Genomic DNA, 22,286 nt, shown 5'->3' with positions numbered 1-22,286 from the left:
ATATATATATATATATATATATATATATATATATATATATATAAAGAAATAGAGAGAAAGAAAGAAAGAAAGAAAGAGAAAGAGAGGAGAGAGAAGAGAGCAAAACGACTCTTTCTCCAATATTTTCCCCCGAGGAAAGTCCGGCTTGAACACTGAAAAAAACGTTTTGCTGATCCAGGTAGAACGTGACATATTAAAATTTATCATATCTATTTTTTGTATTTGCTGGAAAATGGTCTGTAGTACGTAGAATTTAGGGCGGTAACATTCTAGCAATATCTGCCAAGCAAATTTAGGTGATTGTGAGGATTACACATTCGTCTGTCTCTCGTCGCTAGTCTTGTATGTTTGCTACAGTCAATTTTTATAAGAAGCCTAACTCTAAGGCCATTTAGATGGGCACCCCAGAGAGACTTTCTTATTAAAATTCCATAAATAGTTTAAATAGAAATTCTGTCTCTGTCATCTACATTGATTAAATATAAAATATACGATGTTGCAATGTCTGCTAGTGATTTATTCATCTGAGTTAATTTCTCGCGTCTAGACAATTTTCGCTGTGACTGCAAGACCATTTCTTTCCAGTGAAACTTTCACAAAGTGCATTCCATATTTTCGGTTCTCAGACGGTGCGGTGATGCCGGCGCGAAAGAGCCCGTGCCCGCGAAAGTCTACTTGTTCTTTTCTCTCTTGTAGAACGAAAAATCTTGGCCGCAACACTTCGACGACGGCCGTGCGTCTCTTTGGCAAAACATACCTTCGCGATTCGTTGTTCCCAATGTGCGCGGCTTCTTCTGTCGAGCCTCCGATCGCCGATTTCCTCAGCGCCACGAATTATCATCGCCCATCGCGGATAGAGCCGCGTTATCAGCGTTTAGTTCGCACGCGTGTAATCTAAATCTACACACTAATATCTTATTATACTTAGCTAACGGTGGACGCGCGCGCGCGAGCGGAAAACTCGAGGTTCTCGCGTAGCCGCTCTCGGCCGGGTTATCGTTGTATTGTTTCCGCTTGTCTCTCCTTGCATAAATATAGTCGAGCAAACAGGTATACTAGAACTTGTAGGATTTACATTTTGATTGGACCCCGATACCTTCGGATTCTCACGACCCGTTTCTACGAATCCTCCTGCCAAAGTAGGCAGATCTCCCGCAAAGTAGGTAGATTTATTCTGTCGTCGTTGCTTTCACACACGACAACGATCGTGGAAACTGTAAATTTCTTCGATGTGAATGAAGATAATCTATGTGTCGAAACTCTGAATACAACCAAGTTATGAGAAATGTAACGCCGGTAAAAGCGTGTTATATTGTACGCTCTGGATGTTAGCGCGAATAATTAAATCGTGGCAGGGTAATATTATTTTGCAGTGTAAATAAACATTATTTTAGTCTTTAAAATGTACGTGGTGAATCAAACTTTTCACATCAAACTCGACCTTAAAGGTTTAATTTTAATTACTACGTTTTCACTAATTCCTCCCTTTTTAAAGTCTCAGTTATGCACATTTAATTGATTGAAATTGATATTGAATTGATATTGAAATTGATATTGAATTGATATTGAAATTACGAGAAATACTGTCTCAGCCAAGAGTTGAACTCGGATCTCTCCATTGGCCACGTGTTTTTCGCGACTTTAATAGAAATCAACTACATACATAAGTGAGATTGTAAGAATTAATTAAAATATAATAATTGGGATTCAGGATCGAGTTGGACGTGAAGAGTTTGATTTAGCGCGTACGTTGTAAAGACAGGAAAATGTTCGGTGCGTGTCGAAACATCATTACTTTCTTATAACTCGATTGTTTGCACTAACATACGGCGCTTGGCTGTCACCGGATTTATATTTCTCTTAATTTTAATGAAGATAATATTCGCGCGACGCTTAATATTGCCTCATTTCCAAGCTCACGTTTCTTCAGCATCGTTCGTAATCGGTTCGCTTACGCCACGCCAGAGAAACGTTGTTGCTAATTTACAGACGTTGCGAGACGCTTGAGCGATGATCGCAACGATGTCCACGCCGAACATAGATAACGATGGTTCAAGGATCACGAAAAATGATATGCCGGAGCGATTAATATTTGCACGCGCGTATCACATTCTCGGAAAGTTGTCTAAAAAAGCTTTGCGCACGAGCTTTTTGTCATGTTGGTCACGTCGAATAATAACCGGACGCATCTGCCGAGTTGGAGACGTTGCGAAATATTATGATTGCGCGTTTCCAGCAAACGCAGCTTCCAGAACGTAGCTATTGATTGTGCAAACGGGAAAAAAGGCGGTCGTCTTTTGAACGGACGGCCTCGTTTTCGGCCTCGAGGATTTCTCTCAAGGAGAAGAGCGCTTTAACGCGCTCATCAGTCGACAAAAGGAAACGAATTCCGCGCGAGATCTTAGTTCCTTGTGTACTCCTTTTTTTCACTTGGATACCTCTTCTTCTTTTTTTCTTTTCTCTTCTCGGATCCTCTTCTGTTCACGTCGCCGAGCGTTCATATTGTCCGAGGGATTTATACGACGTAAATCGGATCCTTGCATACCGAGATCCTCGCTTCCTGAAGGATTCTCAGTCTCGGGCCCAGGGGAACTCCCATCTTCTGTAGCCTCTCCTCGCTTAGGTAAGGCAGCTCCACCATCCCGACCTTTTCTTTCTCGAAAGCGGCTGCGTATTTCTACGATTGCCAAAGGTGCCGACAATTCGATGTTATTAAAAGCGCAAGTTCCGAGCGGAGAATAGCACAAGAAAATAACGTAGGATAACAGGAGGAATGGATCATCCTTAAGCCGAGAGAGGACAGACAATACTCGTTATGGAAAAATCTCTAATGACAGCAAAAGGATCTACTGCAAAAGAGGTTCGAAAGACGTCTGGGAAACATTCAAGGAGATTCTTTTGCACACATACATATATACTCAAAGTTCACAAACAAAAACCATCCGCAATTGTTTGCAAAAGCGCGCGCGAGCAATCGTAAGGATCGTGACGTAAGGATTAATGGCGCTCTTACCTCATACCCAAGTTCCCTCAGGAACAGTCTGATGAGCGGCGGCTCCGTGCCGAAGAACTTGGTCAATTTCTTCACTCTCGAAGGATTGGAGAGGGCCGGCAGCTCCGAATCCTTGATCAGAGGCTGCGACTGCGACCTCACCATTGCCATGCTCGTCTGCGTCCTGAGAGCCGCAATCTCGCACTTTATGCTCTCCATTTCCTGCGAAAACCTAACAGTAGTAGAGTCTTGGAAATTCCAGCTCGTTTCGCACTGTAACTTTTGGCGTGTTCTCTCACCTGTATCATCAGATGCTGGGTCCTCATCTCCGAGCTCAGATGGGCCACGGATCTCGCCAATGTCACCACATGCGACTCCAAACGTTGGAAACGCTTGTTGATGCTCTGCACGATCGAGATTATGCCTTATTAGAACCGCAATAATATAATTTCGGATTCTAAAGGTATTGATCAGAGCGCGGCGCGCGCTTCCCGAAGAATTTTCAAACATTTATCCGATCAACGCTCGAATAGAGCGGCACACGTGAGATTGTGAAGTGAATACTAACAAAGTATGCATAAATAAATGTTTTCATGAATAAAAAGAGCGCGGGAATATCATCCATTAACTTTTCTGACCTTGATGTCTTTGGCTTTCTTCATCCTATCATCAATCACGTGGGATCTACGTTTATCGTGGTGCCTTGTGACAGGCCTGGAGGACACGGAGGACGTCGGTAACGACGAAACCGAGCCGTAACTAGTGAGTCCTCTCGCTTTTCGTCTCTTCTTCACGCTTCCGCCCAGCAATTTAAGTACCTGCGACAGTTATTTGCGCATGCAAATTGGAGTGAATTCAATCACGTACCTGCCGCGAGCATCTTTCGGTATATATATCTTTGTTCATTTTTGCGCGTGGTCCCGTTTCATCGCGGGGATTGTAAAGTTAAAACATATCTGATACTTTCAAAGTTGGGTATAAGATAGATGTCGATTGCCTCGTCTTGATTATTATTTTGTGTGTTAAAGTAAATTATCAAATATACATATATTTTAATTGCTAGTAATATAATTCTTCACGCCTGATCAAGTACGTATTTTTCCTCTTATTCAAATTTTATTTAAAAGATATATATTCTAATGAAATATATTTTGATAATCGTAGTAAAAAAATGTCTTTCTCGAAAAAAGAACTACTATAAAAGTAGCGAATTATTAAACAAAAAAATATCGATAAAATAATACTTACTTCACTGTACATATTTTCTAAGCCTTCCAACTGTTTTCTGATCGTTCTCGCGTCGGTGGTACTGAGATCGGAATCGCTTCTGTCTAACATAGAATCTAAATCGAGGCCCGTCGTGGTGGATGTTAAATCGGCTGTTTCCACTCCAAAAACTGAAAATTAAAAGTCAATATGTACGCTCGGTAAGAACGGTCACCACTACTATCAAATCAATGAATTAAAACGATATTGCTACAATTGCGACTGCTTATTTATAAACGGTTCTAAAACGTGCTAACGTGACGTCCATGCAAGTCGTAATTTTAAGAAAATACTCGTCAGCAAAATTAATACTCACGGTGTGAAAACTTCTTTGCGGCTTCCTTTTTGGATGTCGACGCGCCACGGTGTTTGGTGCCGCCCGAGAAACCTCTCTTCTCCATAGCCTTGCTATAATCGCTGTAATTTGGTTTCGATCCATATGGTAAACTAAAATTTTTACGAAGAATTTTCTTGTTAATACTATCGAGTAATAAGTCATTGTCATGCATCGAGTAGTGGCGGAAAATATTAAATCGTAACTAAGAGTCACTCAAAAGAGATAATTGAAAATCTAAATAATAAATTTAGAAGTCATGTGGTATATATATTTACCAATATTAGTAAAACTGTATATTTACTAAATTTAATATTCATTTAATTTAAGTAAATAATGTTTATATATATAATTTCTTTACTTAATTATAGTAAACTTATGCATAAATATTAGGAAATAGCTTTCTCTCTCTCGATCTCTCTTTTAAAATGTTTATTTGAATTTAATTCCGGTTTATTACAATTAACATCTATTGAAATCTAGCAAATGAATTTATCAAATTTAGAATCTGAAAGTTTTTATTAAAAAAATGATATTTTTGAAAAATTTTTTTTAAATTTATATTCTCAAACTGTCAAAAATAAGAAATATAATGTATCTCTAAAAACGTAAATAATTTTTAGTACAATTTTTTACTTTTCAGAAAACATATACATCTCTCTTTCTCTCTCTTTTTCTCTTGAATATTATTAACAAATTTAATTTTACTATTTTATATTCTATTACAAAACATAAATGGAATCCCCTGAATAGGGGTTTTTTAGGAAGTAAATATGGGACTTATTTATAAATCAAAGTGAGATCATGTATAATGCGAAACATTACTGATTCAAAATCCAAAGTCTGACCCGAGTTCGGTTATAATGAGGTAACGGAATTTGTTAAATAAAATATAAGTAATATTGATTAAATGATGCTTAATTGAGAAGATTTCAGGCAAAATCATTGCCAATACTTTAAGAACGACGTAATAAAAAAAAGTAATAAATAGAATTTTGATATAAAAAAATAAAAGAATACTCTATCTCTGAAAGTGAATATTTTTTAATTTATGTACAATATTTTTTATATTTAATAAATGATTTATTTAATGGCAAGAAATATTTTCTTTAAATAAATTAATTAATTGCTTATTAAAAGAATACGTTTATAGTTGTATGCAAACTAACGGTCTACAAAAATTAAAAAAACTTTCTTCTGTTTAGCAAATTTTTTTCTCAGTGTAGATAACGGTATCGTCGTATTCTTTACGATTTAACGCGTACATACGCGAAAAAACGCGTTTATCTATCGTAATATATCTAGATATTTCGAAATGAAGGGACAACAATTACGTGGAGTCTGGTCACGGGCAAAAGTGATATCCTTTTTTGCAAATAATTAAACGCCTACGAATCAATTGTCCGTTAAATTAATATTTCACGCGAGTCCCTCGACCGAGTATTTAGAAGCCGTAACGGAGAGGCGTTTATTTTTAACGCCGCGGTGGCGACTTTTCGGCCAGACACCGGAATTTCGATCTGTCAGGAGGAGGATAACAAAATCGGAAGTGGCTCGGGGCAGTGACCGGAAGTAACACCGGTTACGCGAAGAAGAGAGACCTGTTTGTAGTCGGGTTACCTCGTTGAGTATCGATTTCTCGACGTACGCGGGCTGCCATGGGGTGACAGCGGCGGCAGAGGTGGTGTCACCGAGGATACACTTTCGGACAGGGTGGAATGCGCCATCGCTGGAACGTCTCTAGGCTCCAGAATACTCCGCAACTCCGACTCCACTATGTCGACCCATTCGGAATCTTGAACTGCATGAAAAAGAAATATGGACGTGGTAAATTCCATGAACGCGGAGGGATCGATGCGCGATACTTTGTCCGAAAGAAATGAAGAAATACAGAATTGATAAAGAATAATTTGCCGTGGTCATGCAAGAATAATCAAACTCATATAAAATACGTTTTGAGAAAAATGAAAATGATTTGATACATGATTTAAAAAGTATAGATAGCACTGAAGTTCAGTGCTGCAATCGTTCAGCAAGTCAAGTATGGTTAATTTCTTTCTCTTTAAGGATATCCATTGACAAACTTAAAAGAATAGGTAAAAAAGACGCAACTAGTAAGTAATTAGTAGAAAATAAAAATTATTTTTTAATTAATTTTAAGTATCCATTTGGATCTTTCTTGTTTTTAAAAATGCAGAAAGACGTTTGGATTTTACCTTAATAAAACAAGAAATTAGAAATAATAATTTTGTGAATAGTTCTCTGGTGTTGATCTTGCATAACTAAGGCCAATTGTAAAAAATTTGGTGAAAAATGACTGTCTCCTCAATAGAACACATGAGATTATTGTTTTTTTTGCAACCGAAAAGGGAAATTATTACAAAACAGAAGATGATATGAGACAATTTGTCAAATTGGGCTAGTCTGTTATCGTCTGATGCTCTAATAATTTATTATTATACATCAGTTATTATCAAGAATTCAATGTATACAAGAGATTTAATTTAATTTAATTTAGTGCCATTTTATAAAAAGCCAAGGCTGCAAGAAATCAAAAACCAATAAGAGGCAAATGCCAGCGACTACGTGAATGACAAACCAAAGAGACATGCCGCTAACATTTTCCACTTACAATCGCGTTGGGACCAACTTTGGACCCTTATCAATGTCAAGTGTACGTAGATATGCATAGGAGCGCATACAAAGGGCAAAGAACAAGAGAAGCTTGCCAAAAAAAAACCACAAGTCCAGCGCGTGACATGAAAAACGATGTCCCTGGCGCGCTGAGAATAATCGCGGAGGTCGTGTTAATTACTTTTATAAAGCTTTATGAGACAAGCGACGCGGAAAGAATATGGTTGCGAGCAAACGAAAAATGTCCATTACAGTTAAGATGTCTCAGCTCTCACCTTGCGCCAAAGTCTGGTCGTCGGGCGGCGGGCGTCTTCCGCTCGAGTAAACCGCGGAACCCCTTCCGGAATCGACATTCGAAGAACTCTGACCCGCCTTGTCGTAATCCGAGCCCGAGCCTTGATTCTGAATTTTCAGTCGACCGATACCCTGCTCCAAGTCGTCTTTCCGGCTATCCGCTTTCACGGCGACTTCCTTCGCGCTATATTGTCCAGCCTCCAGTCGCTTCGATGCCTCGCCGATCATCTTTGTGGCCAGACCGACCCTTAGACCCTCCGCGTCCTCCTTGGCAGACTTGGAGCTGAAATGGCCGCCCTCCTGCTCCGCTCGCTTCTGCAACTCCTCGATCCTCTTCTGCACCGAGTTCCCCTCCGACGGGTCTTGACCTCCTCCTCCTCCTCCCTCTTGACCTGACGAGCTCTGCTCGTGATCCCTCTTCGAGGTCCGCGTCTCATCCCTCCGAATGCCAAAGCTAGTTTCCGGCCGGTACTCCTCGTTCCTCTGTGAGCCGTTCCTGCCGGATTCACCCTGATTTCGATCCTCCACCGTGATCTCGTATCTGAAACACACAGTGTCCCTTAGAGTTCCACTTCAGTATCCACTAGAGTTATCGCGTATATTGAGTTTAGTCCTCTCGCACGTCGGGTATCTCGCCCTATGTGTGTTTGTGTGGATCAAGAATAGAATTTTCACGAGATAAATAGTTCGGGAAGTACTTTTGAGGGAAACAGTTTCTTCCTCTCTGCAAACTGATAAAACTCTTATCGCGATAGAGCCCTTGATTATCTCTAATCAGTTTAGACTTTCCGATTGTTCTTTCAGGTATTCGGTCACAGGGGTTTTGATAGATAGTCGACGTAATTGTTCCGAAATCCTACCTCTCCTTGTCCAGCGGATCCACAGTGAGATTCTTCATATTCTCTATGGGATTCTTGGAGGTTTCGGCGTTCCGCTCGTCTTCGTAGCAAAGCTGTGGTTGCGAGGCCGCCTTCTCGATACCCTTGGCGGAGTTCCGCCTCTGAAATTCGGCTTCCTGATTGCTTTCGGTCTTCATGTACACTTGGGGAATACCGTATCGCGGTCTGCCTTGGGCGTAGTGGTAGTAAACCTCTTGGCCCGACACACGCAGCTCCTGCGTCTGTCGGGACGTGCTCGGCAAGTCGATCTGCGACCTCGACATGGCCTGCCTGGCCTGCTGGTACTGTTGATAAGAGACGCTGTTGGCGAAATACGACTGCTGCACGCTTCGCGGGCCCGCTGTTTGCGCGCCTTGCTGTCCCGCCATTTGTTGTTGGTGCATCTGTTGGATCAGCTGACGCTGATGCATGTTCTGAGCATGTTGCTGCGCGAACCGCGGACTTTGGTGATGGTTCTGGTTCTGGTGAAGCAATTGCTGCGGGCTCTGGTAGCTCTGACTCGTCGGCGACATCGTGTTGCTCACCTGATGCTGCTGCACGGATAGGCCGTGGGCCTTTTGCACCTGCGTACCTTGCCCCTGAACAATTCAAGTGAAATATTAACAGTGAGTATTAGAGTTTTGTCCACGAGTCGTAGACACGATTGCGTTAACGCGCGTCTTTGTTCTTTGCGAGTAGCGAATGATACGAGTGTTTTGAGTTGACATAGGTGGCTCATTGCTTTCGACAAATAAGATTATCCAACTTCGTTCAAAGCATTGATGGTTTTTATAAATAATAAGAAACAAAATATGCATCGACTTGGTATTCCCTTTAGACATCTCACATGATTTTTTTATTTGCTGTTTAGGGGAGAGTTACCAAAATCGTATTACCGGTCTTTCGACTTACCTGAAAAATCGTACTTTATCAATTTTTTTATTATTATTTAACATTATTATTTAACGACATCTAATGGTAAAGAAAATGAGAAGTAAGTAAACGATGAGAAGTATAAACAAAAGATTTTTAGATTACATTTTATATTTTGTGCGTGCTACAACTACTTAAAGATATCCGGCACGATTTATGAGACTGTTACGCGATTTCGGCGTAACTCTCCCCTGATAATCAAGTACTATCATACAGTCGTCTATTCTAATGCTTGCAGTGTATTTAGTGTATCATGTCATTATATATGGCGGTTTCATTTCTCGAGAATGGTCAGTTGAATCGATTTCACAGGCTTCCTCGTCAGATTTCCGTGAGTAACAATGCAGAAAGTATTAAGACGCGTGATTACGAATGTTACGGCGCGTTATTCGCCGGCGAGTTAGCGTTGTGTAACGCGACATTACGTGTGCCCGCTACATCGTTGTAGCCGGCCGTCATTTAACAAATTAAAATGTCGACGGGCGCGCACAACGGACTAGACGAGCATTAATCACTATACACGGGGCGGACGGAATAGCTCCGTGAGGTTTGTCACGCTATGTTACTCTGTGTCGTATTAAATTTCGTGTATTACACCGCACAGTTTAACGTTGCGTGATGGAGTAAAGGTAAGACGCGGTCGCTCGGACGTGGCTACGTTGTTCTTACTTGATTTGAATTTATATGGAGGAAATGTCACCGGGAAGTGACGTATGACTAGCCGCGAGACATTTATTTTTCCGCCCGTCGAGGTGGAGTCTTCCTTTTCCCGCGCACAATATTCAAGACGAGTATCCACGTCCGCTTGACAACGCCAAGAATATAATGCATCGATAGCGCCTCCGCGTGTGATACGTTTCGTCCAAGGATGAATAGAATACATAGAATATTTCTCTATAAAATAGAACCGCGTGTAGATTGGAGGTTCTCTCTCGTAAAATATATTTCTCTTTCGTGCAGTTAGATTCAATTCGATTTCATGATATGCGATATCGTTATTTTATTTAATTAGATTTAGGCATGGAGAAAGAGAGAATGTGACGACTTAATCGTCGAAATATACATCCAAACACTCAAAACCAATATACAAAATAATAAAAAGAAAATTAATTTATAAGAAATATCGTGCGAATTGTTTTTAATTATATTTTGGGGATCTTTGATATCAAGCTGCGCTCTATATATTCGCTCGCGGTCTTTGCTGGAGCAAGACTGGCATGTCGCGTTATGTCTTTCGTTTCTCTGGCATCGCGGCATGTACCTGTCCCTGCGCGGGATTCTGGTGGATTCCCTGATGCATTTGCTGGCCGGTCATTCCGCCTGGTGTCTGAACCACGTACTCCCTCGTAACGTTTTGCACCTGCTGCGCACCTGTCGCGGTTTGGCCGAAAGCGGGAACCTGGGTTTGATGAACTGTTTGAACTCCTCCCGGTGGAGTGTGGTGGGTCACGTGAAGCTGAGCGCTCTGTCCTGGCAAATTCGGCTGAATGGTCGCAGTTGGCTGCAGTTGGCCTGGCAGAGGTACGTTTTGCTGGCCGCTTTGATAGCCGTACGAATGGCCGTACTGACCTGCCGAGACATTATTTCAACTCGTCGCATTATTACCGCAAGCGCAGCAATTTTTTAATTATGCCCATCTGATTAAACTTTTTATCGTTATTATATTATTTTATTATACAATTTTATTATTAATAGGCAAGACAAAGGGTCCGAGTTAAAGTAGTGTAAAATGCTCAATAAAGAAATAAAAGAACGTTCAATCGTCACGGGTGCAAATCTTTTCGGTGTAAAGTGCGATTTCCAATTTCGGTCATGGAATAAGTTATTCTCTTTTGTTCACACACGTTGAACACTCAAAGGACGTAAGGTATTCATTTGTAATGGACATTTGTAATGGACATAGTTAGAGATCTTCTAGTAAGAGATGCGCAAACTTCGGTTGTTTGCAAGAATATGGCGGCTTCCATGTGTGACATGTGTTGATATGTTTATGAATATATATATATATATATATATATATATATATATATATATATATAAAAGATTAATATATATAGAATATATAAATTGCTGATAATTAAGGTAATATTAATGCAATGTTATAATAAAATATTATTTCACATAAATTGTAAAATAATATATGAAAATTGAAAATATTTTAACATAGTCATATTCACATAGGAGATATCTGAAGTAAAATATAATGCCAGGCTGTTGCAAATGTTCTAAATTGTAAAAATTCTGCAGCAAAAGGGTTTTCTGTTTTACATATCTATAAATTGATTAAATTCAGTTTACATAATTTATCTTCAATTTTAATTAATTTATTTTTACCGTGCCTTTATCAATAAAATACGATTATTTCATTGGTACCATATTCTTGCAAAGTCGGCCAATCCTGTCGCACTCAAAGATTGCGCATCTCTTACTAGAGGATCTCTGAATGTAATTGACAGTGCCAAGTAAAAGAAGCACGTCGAGCAATATGATACAAATCAAGATTATTTCAAAATGTACGTCGACGATTCGAAATGAAAGACCGGATGTTCCTTGTGAAAATGAAAATTAAGATAATAATAATAGCTTTATGTAAATGATAATAATTTGATCTCTGTTCGCGTCAAATGCAATAAAAAAGAATAAGTTATTCGTATCATCAGAGACAGAATGTCACATTTTACATCGAGAAAGTAAACTTTTCAGACTATGTTGATTAAGAAATCTTTCCTACTTCCAGCGTATATTACATACTTCCGAGATGGCACACGGAAAGAAAACTTTCGTATAATTGAATGGCGAAAAACTCCCCAACGAGAAATAACATCGTTGTTATTATGACCGGAAAATATTCGTCCGAATATTCAACTGCGTTAAAAGTCGCTTGAAATAACTTGGGAGCAATTGGCTGAGCAGAAGAAACCTTCTGTAGCAATTATTCCCACAACCGAGTTTTTCATCTGGTTCCCAGATAACAAAAAATTCTGCACTAACGGAGTTGCTTCTTCCGTGTGCCTCTTCGCAACATTTCGCACGTGAATTTGGTTACAATCATATCGGTCATATTTACGATGCGAAATAACGTTACATACAGGGTGTCCGGTAACTCACATCGCAGCGGCAGTGTAGATTAGGTCAAACTGAACAAACAATTCGTCTACCATTTTGCGAACAACCACGTAAAATTCTCAAATTTCAAGCGATCAAAGAAGAGCAGTAATGAGCTGTAATGAGTCTGTATACTAGGTTAAACTGAACAAAAAATCCTCTCTTTCTCTCTCTCTTTACATTTTCCAAATAATTACGTACATGTTTAGTTATTACTTACAGAAGTTTGATGTAGATTTGTGCGCGCTAACGCCACCAATCTTTTTAATTAATAGTTAAACATTTATATGGTTCTTTGGAGAATGGATTTTCTGTTCAGTTTGACTTAATATACAAACATACAGCGGCAGACATTGCCATCTAGCTCATCTACAGGGTGCGGCGCCAAAATCCGGACAAGTTATACATTTTTTCTAAACATATTTTTTATTGCAAAAACGAAAAGGTTTACAAAATTTTTTAAATCACATTGTTTGTAAGGCCATAAAGAACACATTTACTCAATATATCCCCCGCTTGCTTGAATAACCGCCTCCATTTTCGGTCTGAAGCGTGCACAGGCGCGCTTTAATGTGTCATGGTCCATATCGGTGAATGCCGCTTCAATAGCGGCTCTCAATGATGCGATGTTTGGATATATGGACTTGTTTGTAACCCTTTCAACTACGCTCCATACATAGAAGTCCAAAAAATTCAAATCTGGGCTGTTGGGAGGCCAGAATTCTTTCGACCAAAACATATCGACATTGTCCGACAACCAATTTTGCAACAAATGACTTGTGTGGGCGGGCGCACCATCCTGCTGGAAAACATACGGCTTTCCAGACGACACAGTTTCCATGCACGGCTTCACTACATTTGTCAGAACACGCAAATAAACTTCTTTGGTGACATTTTCCCCTTTGTTAAAGAAATGCGGTGGCATGACATCACCCTCCCTGGATACAACATCTAGCACGTGAACATTCGCCGGAAAAAACCTTCGTTGGACTTCTCCGACTCATTGTACTTTGCGATGACATCATACACAGTCAATCTCGGGTACCCGAAGAACCGAATGATTTTTGTCGCCGAGCGCCCAGCGCGAACACTTTCGATAATCGCGGCTCTTCAGTTATACTCCGCACTTGGTTTCAACATTGCGACTGTTGAGCTTATGATGGTTTAGTACATGCGTCAAGCTATTTAAACGCTAATCGCGACATATACCAGTGGTATAGAACGACGAGAATTTCAAATTGAATTTTGTCCGGATTTTGGCGCCGCACCCTGTAGCGCGTGATTATTCATGAATCTTCTTGAATATTTCAACGAATCTTCTTGAATAATTCAAAATTTTATGTAGTTAACAAATTACAAAATATTGAAGTGGGTTCTCTTAAATATTCAATTAATAAGAAAAATTTATAGGCAAATGAAAGTCAAAATGCCGACGGAGAAGCGGATAACAGCAGCAGTAAATAGATCAAATTGATCTGAAATAGTGATTATATTCTTTGTTTTCGATGCGAACTTCAAGATTATTTTGTGTGTTAGGCAACATACATAATGTTTAAGCAGTTATATTAACATTGCACTAATTATATATTATAATTAATCTTCTCACACTGAAGAGGGTTCGAATATAGGACTGAAATATTTGTAAAATTAATAAATACAGTTGAAGTTTCATCTACTGCTGCTATCCGCTTTTCCTTCGGCGTTTCTTATTTGCCTAAAAATTTTTACGTAGTTATTCGCAAAATGGTAGAGAAATTTTTTGTTCAGTTCGACTTAATCTATCTGTCCACCATGGCTCCTTCGTGAGTTATCGGACAACCTGTATTTGCGATATAACGAATTCCGTCGAGCTAAATCCGCATCCGCGGACATGAACGCAATTCGCAGTGTTACGCGTCACGTCGGCTATTCGTGAAATTGAGACATAGCTAACGCGTTGCATCGTGCGAGGCGCTACTACAGAAATGCTAAAATGCCTAGTATATGATCGCACGAATACGCGATACGTCACTGAAGTTAATTAAACTCCGAGTTTCCCTTCTATTTACGCGTCAAGCTTGAAACGCACGTTTCACGAACGAATTATTATAATTGCAGAAATTACAGCAACGCGAAAGCTTTCAAACGCCGAAAGGCGTACGAGAATGTACAGTCCGACCAAATCTGAAATAGCAAACCGAGTATCTCGTAATCAATGCATTAACATTTCATCAAGCGCAAACATTCTCAATAAAAACGGCTACCAGTCCAAACTGTCGTTAGCCACATGCTCAGTCATTTCTTTTCCGTGCTAACCACGTCACGTCACCTCGTCACGCTAAATCGATAATCGATAACTTTATGTAATCCTTTCGCTACCAGCGGAACATATGTTTTCCGTATCATTAACGATAACCTTGTTTACTTGAACAGCTATTATATTGTATAGCCACTAAGGTAAAGATTTCCGGATTTCGGATACGCACGTAATCTTGGACATTTTTATTGTTTTAGTCTTTAAATATGAACATTTAAATTTTTAATATGGAATGTATGTATACACTTAATATATTATTATATTATATTTTCTATGTTAAAAGTTTAAATATTTGTGTTTAAAGACTAAAACAAGAAGAAGTTAGGTACGTGTTCGCATTGATACTATTTTATATTGTTATTACTGTTACTCTATCTATTATATCGTGTTGGAGAACAAATATGTCCTTCCAGAAAGCCTATAATAAATTATCAGCGACTCGGCCCTATCCTTTTGGCGCCAAACATGAACCTTAATAATTTTTATAATTTTTTATAATTAATATATTGTAATTTTTTTATTTAAGTTACATTATATTAATGCATTTAATGAAATAAAAGTAAAAAAAAATTATATTAAAAAAAAATACAAAATTGGTAGCAAAAGAGTTGAACCTTCTTTCGCGGAAGAGCGACGGACCTTCTATGCCGACTTAATCATAGACGATTCTCCTTTTTTTCTTTTTTACGAACGTAGCGCTTCGAGGAGTTGTGCACCGCAGGAAAAACCGTTGTGCACGTTTCGCTCTATGCGCAATGCGCGCGCACACCGTTGCTTCGCGTTCATGGCAAGCGCGATTTAACGAGAGAAAAAATCCCGCTTCTTCTTAATTAATCAACAATTATGGACTAATTAACGGAACCTCGCAGCACGAGCGGCTGCGCAGCACGATTGTCCGCGACTTACCGTAAGCATTTTTAGGATATTGCTGCGTGTTCACCGACGGCTCTTGCGCGCGCGGCTTCCCGTAGATCCCTTCCTTCTTCCTGGCCTCGTCGTCGTCGATGCTCCTGCTCGATTTTCGCAGCTCCTCGGTGACGTTATTGAGACTCGCTTCCGGTTCCGGCTCGACGTCCTTGCGGCTCGGCCCGAAGCGACTCGAGATCATGTCCTTAATGGTATGGTAGGTCCTAGACAACGATTTCGTCTTCTCCTCGTCGATCTTCGTCGTCGTGACAGTCGTCGTCCTCGGCACAGCCCCGCTCGATCTAACGGAGACGACGATCAGAGGCTTCGATTTGCTCGTCCAATCCCTCGGGAGTGTAATTAGAGCGACGTGCAATAATATCGATCGCGTATCAAGATTGCCGCTAACGATCGGCAGGTGGTGTAGTTTATTTTATCTAGCGATTATAGGTGTGCAGAGATACGAGACAAGCAAGTTCCCGAAGTCAATCACGAACCGTTCGTGGTATCGCGTTTCAGTAGGGTTTATTGAGAGGTTAAGAAACTCTAAATTGCGGAACTCATTGCGAACTAACTTCTCGAATTTTTCATGTTCAAAATCTTCGAGTTTCTTTAGCCTCCTGTGTGAAACACAGATTCGAAATTTACTTCAATATGGCGATCCACATACTGAGAAGAAAATGTTTGGCATTTGCAACTATATAATCACATAGAGAAATAATTACTGGAGATTATGATAAAAGTATTTTTTTATTAAATTCTACTGTAACGTTAGTGATAATAACCTTATGTACATGCTGCTATTTTTATGTTAAAATTATGTTACCATTTTTACGTTAGAACTATCAAAAGATATGAGCCAAAGACAACTATAATTTTAGTCAAATTTTAGATTAATTGTATTTTTCTCTCAGTGTAACGATGACTCAACGCGTTAGTGGTCATAATTAAATATCTTTTCATTTCCAACTAGAACGTAGAATTATTCGCGTTATGCAATTGAATCAACCTTTTGGAAGAACATCTATTGCTACATTTCATTTCCTTTTACCATCGACTATATTCCACAGTTTGAATTTCTACACTGAGAGAAAAATTATCTTAAAATCAACAAATATTCCCTTGGTGGGTGCCATTAACATATTTACTTAAATCTACATTCTCTTTACTTAAATCAAATATTATTTATTTAAATCAAGTAAACAATATTTGATTTAAGTAAAGAGAATGTAGATTCAAGTAAATATGTTAATGACACACACCAAGGAAATATTTGTTGATTTTAAGATAATTTTTCTCTCAGTGTACGTCAAATCGCTGGCCTGACTCGATTCCTGACTCGATTTGACCTGGTTATGCAATAAAATTTACGTAACCCCAAGATTTAGTATGTTTTGCCCGATTTTACTTCGTTTGTGGAAGGCATCCTTACGAGGCGCGAAACGCGCGCGAACGTAAAACAAGCGAAATACTTACGAGTAGGTGTCCTGTGACTGATAATTTCTCGCTTGGCCGTCCTGTCTCACTTCCTGCATCTGAGTTCCCTGAAGAAAGAAGCACACGGGAAAATAAAGGAATAAATAAAGATCACACGAGCGCTCGATTATGAGCGTGCATCGTTAACGGCCAGAGCACGCATCGTTCGTAAAATACTCCCTGCAGAGGCATAAATGATGGGGCGTATAACGTCCATAAATTCGCTAACTTCGCAACAGCGCTTTCGTTAGACGCGACCAATTAAGCCGTCAAACGAGGAATACATAATGACGCATCGGCATATAGCGTAGCTAAAAACACAACCGCGGCGTTGGAAAATGGCGCTCGCCAACCACGTCGAAGGAACTCGTGTGTCGATTAAAACAGCTGAGCAACGAGCAGACGAGAATTAATTAAATAAACTTGCGCTCCCGGTCGCCGTGCTAACGAATCGACGTATCAAATTATTTGCGCAGCGAGCGTATATTAATTTATCTACACGCGTGGCACGAGCCGCAGTGCGGCTCGCGAGTAACTTCGCGCTGTTGGAGAATGCTCGAGGAAAGTTGTGCGTCGCGCAGTTTTGTGTGCCAAAAAGCAACGAGAATCACACGCGAAACTCTCACGATAGGCAATCAGCGATTTATTGCGCTACCGATTTGTAGGCCGAGAGAGAAGGGGAGATACTGGTAGACATTAAAAATGTCATGTTGCGTCGAATAAGCGAATCGCCAAAAGTCGAACCTCTCAAGTATTTTTACTGTCATTTTTATGTTATTTTTATGGCCAGATTTTATCGCCAGAGGAGATTTTTGCGTGTAACTGTATGGCGCGTTTGTCAATTTTGTTATTAAAATTACGCGCTCATTATAAGCGCTACGTTATTTCGCGCAAAATTCGTCGACTCCACCTCGACAAGCGATTCATGGCGCAAAGCCGGCGTGCACTTATGACATAAGCAGTATCCCAAACTCGTCTAACTCTCAACGAGCGGAACTCATCTAAAGTTTGCTCCTGGAACGCACTTTCGTCGAGGATCGTTTAATAAAAGGCGAGGACTTCGTAGAAATAATGCGCCGTTACTCTAACGCTTATTGGTTCGCAGCCCAGCTGTAGAAAATTATGTTGAGTCGAATATTTCCACTGGCGCATTATATATGTAAAATTAATCTTTCCCGCGTATAATTAATATTTTTTGCAGTATATATAGTACGATTTATCTGTAGTATCTGTCGGGCAACTTCGAGCTGCCAAAGCTTTGTTGAAAATCAAAATTTTTGGGCACATTTGTTCCAGAAATATAGAAAAGCTTTAACTGCAAGATGGTGGCAAAACAAAATCAAAATCTGCAAATAGACTTGCCATTTATTGTAAAATGGCAAAAGATTCTTTATGAAATGAAAAAAATTACTTTTTCTTTATAAGGTTGATTATGAGATCAAAATTATTTCTAATTAAGATATTGAAATAAAAAACGGAGTTTTACTGAGAATGCCTTCTTGATGAAACATTGGCATTGTAAGATTTATTAACTTTTTACAAGGTATTTTGTGACGCTAGTTTTAAAACATTAATTTTTTAATAAAAAACCTGTGTCTCCATGTTTTTATCGATAACTACACTAAAAATGGACAAGTGTGATATTTTTTTAATGCATAAACTTCAATCTGTTCAGTAATTTTTATTAGAATAGACTCTTTCTGAAAGTGTAAATTTTGCACCCGGTTAGAGCTTATTATGTTTTTAGCGTATAACACGAAAAATTTTTTATTTATCAACGTATTAAGAAACTTGTAAAAATTGATATCTGTTTGAGACATGATGAAAAGTTACGTGATGTACAATCTTGGGTCTGAGCGATCCAAACAAGATTTCAGATATATTACTCGGCTATTTTAAACTGCCTAACGGTCAACTACGCTTCTATGTATTCTAGAGACCCTAAAATATTTTTTTTCAGATAGGTGGTGTCACACTTTTCCAAAACTCTTTACGAAACTTGCTGATCAAACATTGGTTCGGGCTTTATTAACCCAATATTGTATGTGGAATGTTAATAATATCTACACTGAGAGAAAAATGTTTAGTATTTATAACTATAATCATATAGAGAAATAATTACTATAAATTATGGTCAAGACAATCATTTTTTAGTCAATTGTACTATAATTTTAGTCATAATAATCTTATATGCATGTTGCTATTATTATCTTCGTGTTAGAACAACCAAAATAGTTTAGTATAATTTGAATCTAACCATATTTTTTGGTTGTTCCAACACGAAGATAGTAGTAATAACATGCATAAGATTATTATTACTAACAATTATAATACAATTGACTAAAAAAATGATTGTCTTGACCATAATTTATAATTATTTCTCTGTATGATTATAGTTACAAATACCAAACATTTTTCTCTGTGTATGTGTATGTGTATGTGTATAAAATAGAAAGTCTCTCTGTCTATATATTCCTTATACACTGCTAAACCTTTAACCAATTTGGACCAAATTTTACATAATTACTTTCTAGGATTCTACAAAAAGTAAGCTCGTCATGAAACCTGGACACCTCACTCCCTTGATTTCATCCCCTTGACACTGTGATAGTCCAGATAACGCCGGATGTAGTTTTAACTAATATATATCAATATACATATAATAATAAACATCTATATTAATAAACTATCAATAAACTAATATCAATAAATAAATCAATCTATACTAATAAACTATCAATAAACTAATATCAATAAAATGTGTCTACTTTCAATATATAATTAATATATATTCTTACAGATAAGAGCTTAATTGTTAGGTAACACACGCAAAGACGACTCGTCTTTCGGACAGATGTCATCGAAACAATTCGGCCCATGGAGAACACTAAACCCATTCCTCCCGAGGAGAACACTAAACGATGTTTCGAAACAAATTGCGCGCCACACGCGGTGAACGGGAAATCAAGACAAACGTTCCGCCAAACGTATACATATGAGTAGACTCTAAAAATGTCACAGCCGGCATCGCACAGCAGGTGGGACTTAATTTACGCGGGGTGTAAGAAAGTAAATCGCGCGCCCAATTAAATCCCCGGAGTACATCGATCCACCGGAGTAGCCGGAATTTTACGGAACTCAACGGCACTAAATTGCACGAGGATGTCCACGAGACTTTGCGGACTCCGTCCACGGAGAGGCCGGAAATCAGCGATCTGAATTAGCTGCCGTAGTAAACTGTGCGCCGTAAACTTTCCATCGCGCGGAGATCGTTGTTCAGGGGAACGGCACCGTTATAAATTAATACACAGTATTAATTTTCGTCGCCCCTCTCCTCCCCCCACCTCCTCCTGTGGCGACACGCGAAATTACGAACACGTTACGACGGTGTGTCGCGAGCAAACGCGACGAAGATGACTCGATCCGGCTCGGCTGTATAATGGTTGGCAACGGTGGTCGTAAAATAAGATGATACGCTATCGAGTCTCCAGAATCGAATACAATTCCCTTGGAAGGAGGACATCGACTAACAGCCGTGCCCGCGCACGGATCTACGTATGCATGCGTGTATGTGTGTACCTCAGCGACGATGGAGAATTTCAAAGTTCACGCACTGAATCCTACGGTTCTTAGGAAGAGATGCGCCTGGAATAACAACGGCCGCGTAGGGCACCACGAGCACGGATCGTGCATACGGAAGAGGCTGTCTGACTTATGGCCACGCCGATATTGTAGCCGGATTACCGTAGTCATGCGAGAGAGAGGGGAGAGAGAGAGAGAGAAATCACAATCAATCTCGTGTATGAGGCTGCTCTTTGAAAAATTACGATCTCCTGACGCGCGTTCGGGTACGAAATTTTTATTTCTTTTGCTTTTTATATAAAAGGAAGCATCCTTAGCGAGAGAAAGAGAGAGAAAGGAATTTTATGTTCGGCGTATTGATCGTTTTGCAAAGTCGACCAAATGGAAATTGCTCGTAAACAGGCACTGTATAATGACTGCGTTTCACATTTTTCGCATGCTTCTCTCCTCGGATGAACTCTTCCATTTGCGACATTCGCATACGTTGGAAAGACTGCCCTGGTGTCCCAAAAGGCGAGCCATAGAAGGTATATGTCTGGCATTGAAAAGGGAGAACAAGAGGCGGCGAAAGCGCAGCGTGCCTTCCACGAAAGTAGGAAAAAATTTACTTATCGAGTCCTCGTGCCGAGTTGGCGACTCCGAGGTAGCTTCCGGGAAGCACTGGAAATGGGTTTACGAGCTACATGAGACGCCTTTCTTTTTCTCTCTTTCTCTCTTCACCTGGCGCGACGCGACGCTGGGGATCACGTCTGTGACTGATAAGCGTCGCTTGGCCACGATGTGACGCGTCTTATGTAAAGTAGATTCAAGTAATTCGAAAGGCAACGAAAGTTGGTCATGCCGCGTGTCGGAGCGCGTCGTGTTTGTCGGCTGCGTGCGAAATCGTGGCGAGCTTTTCCCTGACTCATCTGATACTCGTAATCCCCGACGACCAGAAGATGATTTCGCGCACTTCATCATCTCCGTGTTTAATAGCGCCGCGGCGACATTGTCGCGGCGAGAAAATGACAGAAACGTCTCAATAAAGATATCGTTGAACTCCGACCTGCGAGAGAATACACACATACATACACACACAGATGAGTGTGAAATCGCCAATATAACAAGAAGATTTATGATCTCTTGCGCTGCGTAAAGAAGTTTCAAGGAACTTTCGAAAAAAATGGCCAGGTAGTGGATTTTTCCGTTGCGAAGATTGGGAAAGTTTAGTAATGAATAGATCGGTTGATCTTAAGACGAAAACGAGCGACGTCGAGAGGGAAAGAGAGGAAATGCGAAACAGCGAATTTATCGCGTCGTTGGTACACGCGATGTACGTGAAAGCCGCGCGAAGAAGTTTCTAAATGGATCGTCCGAAGTACCCCATAAACGGAGAACCATCGCGGAATCAATGGGGATGGTTGCCGATGACTACTCCAGGACAGGTAACTACACAATTCAGCTTGCGCGATCTCGTAAATTATGGGACAGAGAAAAAGAGAAAGAAAGAGAGAGAGAAAGAGATAGGGAAATAGACAGAGAAAAAGAGGGGAGAGAAAGAGATAGATAGATAGATAGATAGATAGATAGATAGATAGATAGATAGATAGA

General features: G+C 39.8%; 1 protein-coding gene across 5 annotated transcripts in view; it reads right to left on the bottom strand.

Moving 5' to 3' along the window:
• Positions 1-19: 19 nt before the first annotated feature.
• Positions 20-22,286, bottom strand: part of LOC116853131 — a 96,477-nt gene continuing 74,210 nt past the window's right edge. For 3 of the 5 annotated variants that reach the window (XM_032834022.1, XM_032834023.1, XM_032834021.1), the window contains 12 exons: positions 17,115-17,182; positions 15,639-15,940; positions 10,593-10,900; positions 8,381-8,997; positions 7,502-8,061; positions 6,213-6,393; positions 4,575-4,705; positions 4,241-4,389; positions 3,631-3,810; positions 3,292-3,396; positions 3,014-3,214; positions 21-2,677 (listed from right to left, as the gene is read on the bottom strand). In XM_032834022.1, coding sequence (XP_032689913.1) covers positions 2,516-2,677; positions 3,014-3,214; positions 3,292-3,396; positions 3,631-3,810; positions 4,241-4,389; positions 4,575-4,705; positions 6,213-6,393; positions 7,502-8,061; positions 8,381-8,997; positions 10,593-10,900; positions 15,639-15,940; positions 17,115-17,182 — 2,964 coding nt within the window. In that variant the 3' untranslated portion in view covers positions 21-2,515. Of the gene's footprint in view, positions 2,678-3,013; positions 3,225-3,291; positions 3,397-3,630; positions 3,811-4,240; positions 4,390-4,574; positions 4,706-6,212; positions 6,394-7,501; positions 8,062-8,380; positions 8,998-10,592; positions 10,901-15,638; positions 15,941-17,114; positions 17,183-22,286 lie in introns of all 5 variants that reach the window. The other 2 variants (XM_032834024.1, XM_032834025.1) reach the window with 2 other exon arrangements.

The sequence above is a fragment of the Odontomachus brunneus genome, unplaced genomic scaffold (assembly GCF_010583005.1).
Source record: "Odontomachus brunneus isolate Ranch 3 - 2012 unplaced genomic scaffold, Obru_v1 Obru_scaffold_279, whole genome shotgun sequence".
NCBI lineage: Eukaryota > Metazoa > Arthropoda > Insecta > Hymenoptera > Formicidae > Odontomachus > Odontomachus brunneus.
Note: the sequence above shows the minus strand (reverse complement) of the source record. Positions and strands in the feature narration are given on the sequence as shown.